At 41.9% G+C, this 13,585-nt stretch overlaps 1 protein-coding gene across 3 annotated transcripts in view; it reads left to right on the top strand.

Moving 5' to 3' along the window:
• LOC107711320 (protein PRRC2A-like) overlaps positions 1–13,585 on the top strand; it is a 28,612-nt gene that overhangs the window by 10,100 nt on the left and 4,927 nt on the right. For 2 of the 3 annotated variants that reach the window (XM_016516288.1, XM_016516286.1), the window contains exons 2-16: positions 3,923–4,074; positions 6,102–6,279; positions 6,677–6,773; positions 7,022–7,097; positions 7,515–7,658; positions 7,820–8,070; positions 8,185–8,267; positions 8,376–8,524; positions 9,970–10,072; positions 10,477–10,675; positions 10,819–10,911; positions 11,040–11,583; positions 11,776–12,011; positions 12,397–12,682; positions 12,765–12,987. In XM_016516288.1, the coding sequence (XP_016371774.1) occupies positions 3,960–4,074; positions 6,102–6,279; positions 6,677–6,773; positions 7,022–7,097; positions 7,515–7,658; positions 7,820–8,070; positions 8,185–8,267; positions 8,376–8,524; positions 9,970–10,072; positions 10,477–10,675; positions 10,819–10,911; positions 11,040–11,583; positions 11,776–12,011; positions 12,397–12,682; positions 12,765–12,987 (2,777 nt within the window). In that variant the 5' untranslated portion in view covers positions 3,923–3,959. The remainder of the gene's footprint in view (positions 1–3,922; positions 4,075–6,101; positions 6,280–6,676; positions 6,774–7,021; positions 7,098–7,514; positions 7,659–7,819; positions 8,071–8,184; positions 8,268–8,375; positions 8,525–9,969; positions 10,073–10,476; positions 10,676–10,818; positions 10,912–11,039; positions 11,584–11,775; positions 12,012–12,396; positions 12,683–12,764; positions 12,988–13,585) is intronic. The other variant, XM_016516289.1, reaches the window with a different exon arrangement.

Below are 13,585 nucleotides of genomic sequence, written 5' to 3'. Positions count from 1 at the left end.
GCTTTTCAGACCGATGAGCTTTGTAAAAATCGACGCGTTTTAGAAAGGTGGGGCATAGAGGAGAAACGATAATGTACAGTATGTGGAAAATAATGTTTTTTGAACCTTAAACCGCATAAACACATTTCATTACACCAAATACACAAAATAATGGTCTTTTTAGCAACATCATATGACCGCTTTAAGTAAAAATATATTTCTCGCATATGCCTATTTATCGTTATATATAGCTATAGGCCTATAGCCTAGCTTTATTATGTTTTTCTCCGCTCACAGAAGCACTGCAGGTGCGTGATGTGATATGAAGACCATGTGAATCCTCATGTTCTGTTGTTTGCTGCTTTTTGCGCATAATCCCCGGGAAACAAATGTTAGTATTTTTTAAAGGGTCACAGACACGTATCCTTTCTAATTTAATTACATTCGAATTTAAAATAATCTTGTCAGTTAACGGTTAATAATCAATTAACGAGCGTCGGTTGTTGGTTAGGAAAAATAACCGAAATGAACATTTCTAGTCTGGTGTAAACATGGGTCGTGCATAGAGGTCGACCGATTGATCTGCCGATTTTTGGCATTTTTAAATTAATCGGCATCGGCTGATTGTGCTGCAAATTAGGCCGATTTATAGGCAGGCGCATCTGCGGCCAGCTAAGCGTTGTTGTGGAACGCCGTACCGGAGAATCCCTCTCCCTCTGGAGGCGTGAGATGGAGCAGCTCACACTCTACAGCTGCGGCTCGTTCACACAGCTCGAATGCGTAATTACGTTTTACCCTACTAGAATTGATGCGACCGTGCTTATCATATTCATAAGTGCAACAAGTCATTTGCATGTGAAAGTAGAAACACGTGCAATTCAGACGAACTTCTGGGCTGACTATAATGTGCACGTTAACTTTCCTCATTAAATGTGTCTGTGGGTCCGACAGCCTCCAGTCCACGATGTCATCGCTCGTGAGCTGCAGGCTGTGTAATATGAGTAAACTTTTATTTTTATCACTTAGATTATAGCCAATTGACTTATAGCAGTGTCCAGTGTTTCCCATACATTAATTTATTTGTGGCGGCTCGTCACTATATCAAAACTGACCGCCACAAATAGATTTTCCAAAAGGCTTATACTTCCTTGAATAAACTAAGCACTGCACGTTTCAAAATTAAAATGCAGCGCGGGTATTTTTATATGAATGTATCTTTTAAAGAACCGGCCATCTTCAGAGTAGCTTTGATGTCATTTTCATTTCTTTCCTGTAACGTTAATGCATGATAAAGTAGCATTTGTGAGCGCAGTGCTTAGTTGATTACAGCCATTACCGGGGAAACCGATATATCTCCCACTCAAACATCGCCTCCTGCTGATAGAGAATGAATTTGCATTTGCAAGTCTATGGGAAACACTGGTGTCTGTCAGCAAGCATAAACAAAAAGCATGCTTCAGAACGGTTTTGAGAAGGTGCTTAAGTTTTGTATTATTACTATGAATTAGGCTACTACTAGTAGTAGTACTATCTTGTACCCTGCAGTAAACATTTACTCAAACTCTCTTTTATGAGATGAAGGGGGAAAAAAAAAAGAAAATCGGCCAAACATATCGGCCAAAAAAATTAGCATCATATTCTGGCCATCGGCTGCCCTGATTTCAAAATATCGGCATCGGCCAGAGAAAAACCCGTATCGGTCGACCTCTAGTCGTGCATAGGCATAGCTTGACGTTTGAGCTTGGGGGGCCAAACCAAGTCGGTCGATTTGGTCTGTCGCACTTTTAAACACGTTTTAGTTTTGCTATAGTAAATTACATAGAGCAGCAGCAAGTACGCGAGGTTGTCAAGGCGACCAGATACATTGCAAGTGAATTATGGCTGCGCTTCTATTTTGCCACACTAAACTTGTTAATAAACACTTTGAAAATAATGCACAATAAACTAGGGATGCACCGAAATGAAAATTCTTGGCCGAAGCCAAAACCGAACAAAATTAAACACTGGGCCGAAGGCCGAATACCGAACACGGTTTTTCAAGTTTTTTCCCCCATGTGTTTTGGCAAAAAAAATTTCACCATTGCATAAATTAAAAAGCAAAAATGTGCTTTTTACTGTTTTGTCTTGCTTTTCAAAGAAAAAAAATCTATTACAAAACAACAATTTAAAAATATTTAACACTGAACATTTTTAACATTCTAGCAGACACTATACCAACAAAGCACAATTTAACTTAAAATTAATACTCATTGAAGACATGCGATGCAGTCCTAAACAGTCTCTCGCTGTCGGTGCTTGTAATGATTTTTGCGTCTTTCTCCGACAGTTTAAATGCTTCCACACTGCTGACAAGTGTGCTGCATAATAAAGAGTGTGCGCCTCTCACTCTGCGCTTGTTGCTATTTAATCGCGTCATATCATTATTCGGTACAATTTATTCGTCTTTTCGCTTATTCGGCCGAACACCGAAAGAGCTTTTTTTTTGCTATTTTTGGCCGAATTATTTCGGTTGCCGAACATTCGGTGCATCCCTAATAAAAGGACACCTTTTCATTTATAATTTCTCTTAAATCTCATTTTGTAAAAAGAAAAATTGTGAGAAAATTGTATTGTGAAATCAGTATGGTGAATCGTAACACATCGTGAATTGAGTGAATCGTTACATCGCTATATGCTACTAGATAGCTGTGGTATCAGAGAAGTAGGCCTATTCTTTTATTTAAATAATAAAGAACCATATTTTTTTTTGCTCATCTGCAAAATGACCCGGTCTGTTACTCAAAATCTGATATGATAATGCAGTATGATCCAAGCCGTAGGTTTTGTGATCCATTGCACCCCTACTCTCTTGACTTGTTATTTGAAGAAAAAAAGCAATCACTGAAGTTTTTAATCATGCTGATTTGTCCGCAGTGAAGTTCAGCAGATGTCTTTTTTTATTTTTTATTTTTTATTCGGGACCATATTTTTTTTTGCTCATCTGCAAAATGACCCGGTCTGTTACTCAAAATCTGATATGATAATGCAGTATGATCCAAGCCGTAGGTTTTGTGATCCATTGCACCCCTACTCTCTTGACTTGTTATTTGAAGAAAAAAAGCAATCACTGAAGTTTTTAATCATGCTGATTTGTCCGCAGTGAAGTTCAGCCGATGTCTTTTTTTAAAAAAAATTTTATTCGGGCTACTTAAATTCATTTTGGGCTACCCCAATGGATGAAAACCTGAAGAATGGCTGCCCGAAGGGCTACCAGCGATTTTGAAATTTTGCGAGCCCTGGAGCGATTACACAGATACACACGGGAGCATTTTAAAGCAGCGTCTATCAGTGGATCCATCTGTGAGCATTGTGTATCTGTGTAAGCCTCTTAAATTCATTTTGGGCTACCCCAATGGATGAAAACCTGAAGAATGGCTGCCCGAAGGGCTACCAGCGATTTTGAAATTTTGCGAGCCCTGGAGCGATTACACAGATACACACGGGAGCATTTTAAAGCAGCGTCTATCAGTGGATCCATCTGTGAGCATTGTGTATCTGTGTAAGCCTTTGGTGAAGAGCGTGAAGCGATGATCATTGTAGCCAATCACAGACATCTCTGTTGAGCACTAGAACACAATGGCCAATCAGAGGTGTTTGAGAATCCACACTACAGCGCTCAAAATGCTAGTGGGAAATGCTGGTATTGTTAAAATTTCAGTACCGACATCGGTACTTTTGACAACACTATAGAAAAGACATTAGAGTTTGGAGCCTTGTGAGTAGTATTTTCCAATATGGCCTGTTGCAGTAAAACTTAAATGACACAAACACCCTCCCTTCATGCCTAAAATTGGCTGTTCAGTTCAACATTCATTTTGATCCTGAAAACATGGGAACACTTGAAAGGGAACACCCTTCGACTCAGCATCACATTCTCCCTTTTCACTCTCTCTTTCTCTGTCAGTCTCAGGACTCACCATACTCAATGAGCGTACAGCGCAATGTCAGAGCGCTCTGGGCAAACGGCAAAGGGGAAGGATGGCAAAACCAAGTATGCGTCTCTCAACCTGTTTGATACCTACAAAGGAAAGAGCATTGAAGCACAGAAGCCTGTTGGTGAGTTTGCATTGACTAGAAGCTTATGTTTAAAGTAATTTGTCCCTATCTGTTTGTATATGGAGGATTTGGGGTTAAATTGATGTCAACACAAAATCAAAATGGACCCTGTTAACTTTTCTAACGCACATTTCTTAATGTTCACAATTCTGAACCGAGTTTTGAACACTTGTTTAATATCTTGTTGCAATCCGAAATGCGTCACATGAAATGGGTTGCAAATTCTGTTTCATGTTGATTGTATCTGAATATTGTCATTGGTTTCTAGGGCCCTATGAAATCAGGTCTTTTTCCTGTTTTCCGATTTTTTTTCCGCTTTAATTGTTATATTAACTTAAGTAATCAAAAAGCATGTCTAATTAATTGAAATCATGGAACCTATACAATTTATCAGCAATTTATTAAAGAAAAATTAAGTTTTTAGGGCCCTATGAAATGTTGTTTTATTTTCCTCAAATTCTGTTTTTTCTTTTTTTCTGGATTCCGTTTGAAATGGTTTCATTAAATTGTAATTAAAACGCTTGTCTAAAAAAATGAATTGATAAACAATTAACAATTTAATAATTTATTTAAATGTTTACAATAGGACCCTATGAAATGTTTTATGGATTCATGATTTAATATAAATGTATTATCAAAAACGGTGGTAATCAAATAAAGTCACAGAACACTAACAATTACATTTCTTTTAAAATGTAACTAAATAAAAAATTAATAGTAATTTTAACAAGTTTTTTTTTTTTTGGCAGACAAAGTGCTGCACAACAGAGGTTTGTTATTAAAATAAAAAGATGGATGAAAAATTTAGACATTCCTTAAATGTTTTCTTATTTTTATTTTTATCATCATTCATTCAAGAAGTACTTCTGTCACAATTTCTTCAAGTTAAACAACTTTTATTTTGATTGGTTGTTGTGCAGACTTTGAGTTTCTGTGTATATATACAGTATATGATGACAGTTTTATCAGATTAAACGGTGAAATGCTTAAGTGAACTCTCAAAGCAGCTCTGGAGATGAAGTTCATGTCCTCATACAGTGAGACGGCAGACGCTGAAAACACCATGAGCATCACGCGTGCTTGAGTGTGTGTGTAGAAGATGAAACTGCACCACTAATTCACATTGAAACATGCAGTCTTTTTGCACTTTATTGTTTATGGACAATAGTCCATATCACAATTTAATTGTGTACAGCCCTACTTTTGATTTACTCAACCAAAATCAGTCACATTCTGTGTTATACTGTAAATTCCATTTTTTATGACTGGATTCTGTGATTCCATCCGTGTTTTCTACATCTTGGGAATCATATGGCCCTGGGTTTCCACTGCAAAACACTTAATGTATTAGCAGGAGGTGATGGCTGCTGTGCCGATAGGACTGATGGAGTTCATCTGTCTTTGGCACAACTGTGTGATACAGCTGTTGCATATTAAGACAGTGCAGTCCTTTACAGTGTGCAATCTAAGAACATAATCTGTCTGGCCTTTCTGAAACAAAGCGGCTTCATGTTCATTGAATTCTAAGTTTCTAAATCCCACTCTGGATCCACCCTAGTGTTATTTAAACCGATTCCAGTTTTGTCAGCATTGTCCAGGGCAGCTCGCTGAACTTTTGACGTTTGACCCTAAGACAGAGTTCTTCTTGTGATCATCGTTTTCCCTGCTTATGTTTCATTCAGTAGCTGAACTACAAACTCTAGGCAGCTGTCCCTGTCTTCCAAAATGCAATTCTTCCAGCACTCCAGGCCGCTTGGCTCATATTTTGCATGGGCCAAGTCTGTCGTGAGAGTGTTAAAGTGGGATTTTTGACCAAGTCAATTTCGAGTCAACCACTTGAAACAAATCCGCATAAGATAGTGTTGCTCCTTTCACTGGCCAGCCAAGCATTCCTAAGCCATAATGGATGGAGTTTGATGGTCTTGCACATGCCGGAGTCTCTCCTGCTTACTCTCAGGCTGCGTTCCTCAAGACAGTATTGGGTTTCTGCGCTTGTTTTACTACTCCTGTCACTCTTCTACTTTCAGTTGCCCCTCGTCATGGCTTACAGTCTCTTGGTAAAGTTGCCTCTGCACGGCGCATGCCCCCCCCTGCCAACTTGCCTAGTTTGAAGGCGGAGAACAAAGGCAACGACCCCAACGTCTCACTCGTTCCCAAAGACGGCACAGGATGGGCAAGCAAGCAGGAACAAGCGGACCCAAAGAGGTAAGGCATGTTCTCCATTCTGAAGGAGCTACAATGCATGATGATATTCTTTGAGTAATTCAATACACAATAAATACAAAAACCCCTATCTGCTCCATCGCCATCAATATAACAGTCTACGGTGTAAAAAGGTGCTCAACAATGCGATGATTAACTGACAATGTGCTCTAATGGTGCATCGTTTTCACTATGGACCACCCAGATCCTTAAATCAGTTTGTTTGTAGAGAAAAATCACATCAAGTCTGGTTTTGATTGGACTGTAGAAAACTCAGGCAAAGGCATAATTATCTTTGGAGACATTCCATCCTCTGCTGTCTGTGAATACAGTCTGATTGGATACATGTCCATGCCTGCCATGTAATGTCTGTTGGTTTTGTTTTGATTTTTCCCTGTAGTACCGATGTATTGTCAGAAGCGCAGCCGGAGTCGCAGCAGCCTGTGGTCTCACAGACGTCTGCGCCGAGCATGCCGAGAACACCCCCAGCTCAAGAGGTGCCATCACACAAACATGAATAATCTCCAATATTATGCATGTTTTTCAACAAGTCTGAACTAATGAAGCCCACATCTTACAGCTGTAGTTGTTGAATGACAAGACACATAGCAGTGAACATGTTTGAAATCAATGATCTCAAGATTTTCGGCTTAAATTTACATTTAATTAATTGATTAATTTATTTATTCATTTTTTGTTACTCTGGCATGTCGTTTGGTTCTTGACAAATTTGTATGTCTCTTAGGCCCCAACTCAAGCTCTAGCCGCAGGGCCAAGGTCCTGGGCTCCGGCCAGTGTTACACTTGGAGTACAAGGAGATGGTAAGATACAGTACCAAGAACATGCATGCAGATGACAACTCACTATGTGTACAGTATTTGAAACAAAAAAAAATTGTGAGCTTGGCAGGCTACAGTTTCAAAGTAGTAAAAAAAAGTTTCCTATATAAAGTATTGGTTTAATTATCTAACCTTTTTTTTTTTTTTTATCAGTATATCATGAAACTTGAAATCGAACATTGGTTGAATTACTAACTTAACTACATTTCTTAATAAGGAATATTAAGAAATGTAAACTTATCGTTCTTTAAGTCCAAAATGTCAGTGAACACTTGCTGTAAAACTATTGTTGTTAATCTTTGTTTCATCATGTTATGCTTGGACATGCGAAGTGAAGTTTGTAGTGAAGGATCTTCTTCATACATCAAGGAGATTCAATTCCCTTTGCTTTCTTCACAGGTGGAAAGGGATCAAACCAACCGTCGCCATTCTCTCGCGAGGAATTTCCCACCCTGCAGGCGGCTGGAGACCAGGACAAAGTTGGCAAAGAACAGGCCACTGCAGATCAGTGGTATGGGCCAGGACCAAGCCTCCGCCCCCAAAGTAAGCATGATAGCCCTTGTCTTCTTTCGATAACTGACGTGGTGATTTGTGTCTTGGAGCATGTGGTACTCATATCTGTTATCTTCTAGTGCTTCTGATTCATATTGGCTCACGTATGTTCAGCAGTCTCTCGATAAATAATTTGTTGCTTTCTGTTCCAGACGTAACAAGTTGGCGGGATGGTGGGGGCCGGGGATTGGCACCCACCCTGGCTGGGGAGGCAATTGCGGAGGGCGGTGCTGGGGGAATCATGGTGATGGAGGGTGCTGCTGGGGTCCCTCCCATCCCACAGCAGAATGCATCTTCTCATGGGCCGCCTAGAACTTCCCCAACCAGCAACACCGCACTTCCCCTCCCCCAGCCACCTATTGGCCCGCAGTTCCAGGCTTACAGAGGCATCATGCCTCCCTTCGTAAGTTTTGTAGCATTTTCATTTTGACCCATCTGTAGAGAATGTCTAAAACTGTGATTGATTTGTTCAATGCATTCATAGCCTTTGTGTTCTTTCTGGATGGTTTTTCTCTAGATGTATCCACCATACCTGCCCTTCCCACCCCCTTATGGTCCACAGGGACCTTACCGGTACCCACCCCCAAATGAGGCCCCTAGGTAAGAATATTTATATGCGTTCAATTGAGTAGAAATTCAACTACTAATATTTATTTCCACAGTCATCTAGTTGGCTTTCCTAACCTCCTTCTGACTACTTCTTGCCAGGTTTTCTCGTTCCCAGGGTGGAGTAGGGCCAGATGGGCGGCCCCCTGGAGGCCCCCGGGGTGAAGTGGTAAAACGCCCATCCATCCTCAAACAGGATGACCTGAAGGAGCTGGATGAGCTGGACCATGATGGAGATGAGGGTTGGGCTGGTAAGAGCAAGGCTCGAAATTGCGACCATTTTGGTCGCATATGCTCCTGAAATTTAATCTTTAGATTGGTTAATATTAGCTGTCAATCACCCAGTCACTGCTTTCCGCTGTCAGGTGACAGGGAGCTAACTACCGCGGGGAATGAAAAAGACTGAAGAAGAGAGAAAATAAAAAAAGAAACACTGATAGATTTCTTTTGTGAACAACCTAAAGTTACAAATAATGGTGCTGGTGATATCGATCATGTGGTGAATGTTGATCCACCAGCTGAAAAGAAGACGTACAGTTTTCGGAGAGAGTGGTTAAAAAAGACTTCTAGTGGCTCCGCTATGAAAATGGTTCTATGCACTGTGTTCACTGTAAAGCCTGTGGGACGGAGTTTGCAGGTAACAGCGTTCGCCACCGAATCTACACATTTTGTAATTGTTGTTTTACGATGTGCGGTTTGACATTATCGAGTATATTGCAAAATCCAAACAAAACACACCTACAGAGAGTGCACGCACACATGACGTGAAGTCTATTAGGTTAGATTAGTGCGCGCGCGCGCACCGCTGATTACAGAACCAGCTTTACTGATAAGATGCGCGTTAAATATCGCATGCGATTTATCGTGCAGCCCTAGTAAAAATCTATTTAAACTTATTGGAAAAGATTCATTTCTGTCACTGCTGTGAACTGACCACCACACAGAATATGAAGAATATAAAAATTTTTAGGAGTCAGCTGTCCACTGTAGTCCTTAAGATATCAGCACAGTAACACTCAGTCAAATTATTGTTATCGTTAAAATCCCAGAAAATATAGATATAATTTTTTGTCAATATCGCACACCCCTAGCTGCCAGCCGTTCGGTGCAACTGGCAGAGCTGAATGTAAAATTTAACACCGCATACACCATCCTAACCCTCGCCAAAGAAGAGCTTAACTTTAGGTTGTTTACAAAATAAATCTGTCAGTGTTCTTATAATTTTCTCTCTTCTTCAGCCCTTTCTTTTTCTCGAGGTAGTTAGCGGAAAGCAGTGACTGAGAGATTGACAGCTAATATTAACCAATACAAAATCTGCATTAAAGTTAAGAATGTAAGGATAAAATCTGTTAATATATAATTTGTAGTTGTGATGCTCGTACATTTTTGGTGAGTGCTCCTAAATTTTTGCTGGTGCTCCTAACTTTTTGAAGTTGGGAGCACCAGTGCTACCAAGTAAAAAAGTTAATTTCGAGCCCTGAAGAGGAAAGCTTTCAATTACTCTGGCACATTAGAATGGAATAATTGGGTAACTCGCCTATCAGGAGATTTTTGTGTTTTTTGTGGTTGTTTACCAAATGACAGTGGCCAAAAAAATGTAACCCAGCATTTTTATTGTTCTTTCAATATTGGTATAGCGGTGCAACATATAACTACAGTATAATAACCTTTTCTTGGTGATTTGCTTTGTTTCTAGGAGCACAGGAGGAAATTGACTACTCCGCAAAATTGAAGTTCAGTGATGATGAAGGAGAGGATGATGGGGAAGAGGAACGGACTGAAAACAAAAATGGAACCCGGTAAGCATTTCCGAAATGCTTTCCCATTGGTTGATTAATTTAACTCTTTGCACACAGAAGTTTTTTTGCATACATATGTGTTTATATTCTGTTGTAACAGGGAGTCAAGGGAGCAGCAGAGGTCCCAAGATGGGCCTGCACCTGTTTCATCATATAACTACAGTATAATAACCTTTTCTTGGTGATTTGCTTTGTTTCTAGGAGCACAGGAGGAAATTGACTACTCCGCAAAATTGAAGTTCAGTGATGATGAAGGAGAGGATGATGGGGAAGAGGAACGGACTGAAAACAAAAATGGAACCCGGTAAGCATTTCCGAAATGCTTTCCCATTGGTTGATTAATTTAACTCTTTGCACACAGCAGTTTTTTTGCATACATATGTGTTTATATTCTGTTGTAACAGGGAGTCAAGGGAGCAGCAGAGATCCCAAGATGGGCCTGCACCTGTTTCACGTTCCCGGGCATCCGACAGTGGAGGGGATTCGCGCCGGACCCCTCCTTCCTCTGCTGAAGATGGCTCCACGTCCCCCTCCAGCAAGCCAGGCTGGGCCGAGGAGGGTGGAAGCAGCTGGAGCAGTCAAGCAAACGCAGGATCTTATCAGGTATGCATCTCATCTCCCCATCCAGGTGCAAGCCCTTGGTACCACTGGTCTTTGCCAAATAATGTGCAGTCACTGTGAGGACAGGAACATACTTGTGGTGTTTCCTGGATGACTCGCTGATTGATACATGTACCCCTATGCAGGGGTGTAGGCCTGGACTAAGTGGCCCAAGGGAGCAGCCCTCCCCCCCACCAGGTCCGCTTCTTGGACAAGGGCCCTACTCCTACTACCACCAGGTACATGGGGAAAGGGTCCAAGAAATAGGACGGATACGACATGAAGCACTAGCAAAAGCATGTTAGTGATAATGGAGTTGGTGGTTGTATTGGTGAACTTTAGTTTATAAACTGCCTTCTGTCAACAGGACCGGCCTTCGAACCAGTCGCCAATCTCAGGCCCCATCCTAGCCCCCCAGAAGCCCAGTGGTGCCCAGGCACAGCAACAGGCGGGGGCAATGCCTGGTGGGCCGACCCCTCCACCCTCCAACACCCTGCATCCCCAGCAACAGGGTGAGGATGAGGATGAGACATGGCGGCAAAGGAGGAAGCAGTCATCAACTGAGATCTCTGCTGCGGTAGAGCGTGCCCGTCGGCGGCGTGAAGAGGAGGAGCGGAGGATGCAGGAGGAGCGCCGTGCTGCCTGCGCAGAGAAGCTGAAAAGACTTGATGAAAAACAGCAGCAGCAACAGACTGTGAAACCCAGCACCCCCAGTGATGCTCCAACCAACAGCCCTAGTCCTTCGTTGTCTGCACCTGCTTCATCTCCTAATGTCAGTCAGCCACCATCACCCTCTGTGGACACTGAAGACCCTCCTCTATCATCCACTCAGGGAAGCGGCACAACACTAGGGTTGAATATTAATAACAGACAGCGGGCTGGTAGCAACAGCAGCCATGACTCCAGCACTGGTTAGTTTTCCATAAATAGTTACAAAAAATGTCTAGTGCTTTTGGTTGAATGAACAATATGTTTCTTCATGCAGACACTTGGTGGACTTTTCTTGGTCACTTTCTGGTAGAAGTTGATGAGCAGAATACAGTATTTGTTTTAAATAAGTTTAAATGTAATATGTAAGATTTTATGATTTCGTCTTCATTCAGAATCTCAGCAGGCTCTGCAGCCTCAACCCACCCAGCATCCACAAACCCTGGATGTCCCAGGGCCTGGAGATGCCAAGGAGGAACCTGTGGTGCATATCCGCACTAGAGGTGGAGAGGACACAGTGAAGCTGGTTGAAAATGTTGGTGGAACAGGACGGCAGGGAAGTGGTCCATCTGGACAGGGCTTTTCCAAGTATCAAAAATCGCTTCCTCCTCGTTTTCAGAGGCAACAACAGGTTTGTTTTGTGTTGGATGTTTTGTCTCTAAATATGGAAAAAGTCATATCCATTAATCAATGTATATTATGAACATGACTCTCACAATTAGTGCTACTGTTGATGTATTAAACACATTAGATCTCAGAAACTGTTTGAACTGTTTTAATGAAACTAGAATTTTTAGACACATGTGACTGAGTCCCTATTTTCATAGAGGAGTTATGTTAATTTGATATAATAGGAGTAAACTACCTTCATACCCAAGCAAAAATGTAAAGAGCTTTTTTATCTTTCAACATACTAACAAACATATGTCTGTATACTCAGGTACTTAGATTAAAGTTTGATAAACATAAAAAAATACTTTTTTGAATAAAATGTGGTCTGTATCGTTTGTGGACAGGAGCAACTTCTCAAACAGCAGCAGCAGTGGCAGCAGCAACATAACCAGGTTGCCCAAAGTCAGCTCCAGTCCCAGCCTCAGAATCAGCAGGGCCCCTCCCTGGGTGCCACACCACAGTCTGGGCCCAAACAGCCAACCCTTTACCCACCTGGCTCAATGGGACGTCCTCCACCTCTGCCTATGAACTTCGATCCCCGCTGGATGATGATGCCCTACATGGATCCCCGAATGATGCAGGGACGTCCCCCACCCATGGACTACTACACTCCCAGCATGCATCCTTCTGGTTAGTAAATAACTGAGATCAACTGTGAATATTAGTCAGACAGTCTTGTTGTCCAGAGATAATAGGGGCTTTTATGTTTCAGGGATGATGAGTCGAGAGCGTTCTGACTCAGGTGGCTCTGGGTCAGATCAGTTTGATAGGCAGCAGCATGGTGGACCCCCTCATCCCCATCGTGGCACACCTCCAATGGATCCCAAACTGGCTTGGGGACCAGATGGTTTTCCAGGGGGTACTGAGGGTCGAGGTCTAAGCTCCCCCCTACGGCAGAAAGCTGTCGAGGAAGAGGAGGCTGGCAAAGGTCAAAGGTAACAATAAGCTTTTTTAAACTTTATATATATTAGGGCTGGACCAAAATATTCGATTATTTTAATATTCATTCGGTGGGTTGGCATTCGATTTTCAATTTTGAGATTCGAATATTCTTTCTTTTTTTTTTTTATCCGAACACCTGGCATCCCCCGTGAAACGGTTCTCATTTGCGCTTGAATATGAATCGCCCATGAGAGAACGTCATGATTCAGTTCATCTGGAAGAGGAGACAAAAATGCCTAAGACCTCAGCTGTGTGGGAGCACTTTAAATTGAGTGAGGACAAGACAAAGGCAGTGTGCCAAATATGCAATTTGAAACTGGCCTACCACAACAGCACATCAAGTTTGAAAAATATGTAAAATTTCTGTAAGTAGTACGCCTATTATATATGATCTGTGTGTGTGACTGATGTCGTGCACACCGCCACGCGAAACGACGTCGCGCGCACTCAAAGCGAACTTCCACCAACACCGCGATGACGTCATTTTTGCCTCGCGCACCTAAGCGAACTTGCGGACGCGTCGAGTATAATCGGCTGATTTATACTTCTGCGTCGGACCTACGCCGTAGCCTTTACGCCGTAGGCTATGCG

Source organism: Sinocyclocheilus rhinocerous, unplaced genomic scaffold, assembly GCF_001515625.1.
Source record: "Sinocyclocheilus rhinocerous isolate Xijiao unplaced genomic scaffold, SAMN03320098_v1.1 scaffold86, whole genome shotgun sequence".
Classification (NCBI taxonomy): domain Eukaryota; kingdom Metazoa; phylum Chordata; class Actinopteri; order Cypriniformes; family Cyprinidae; genus Sinocyclocheilus; species Sinocyclocheilus rhinocerous.
Note: the sequence above shows the minus strand (reverse complement) of the source record. Positions and strands in the feature narration are given on the sequence as shown.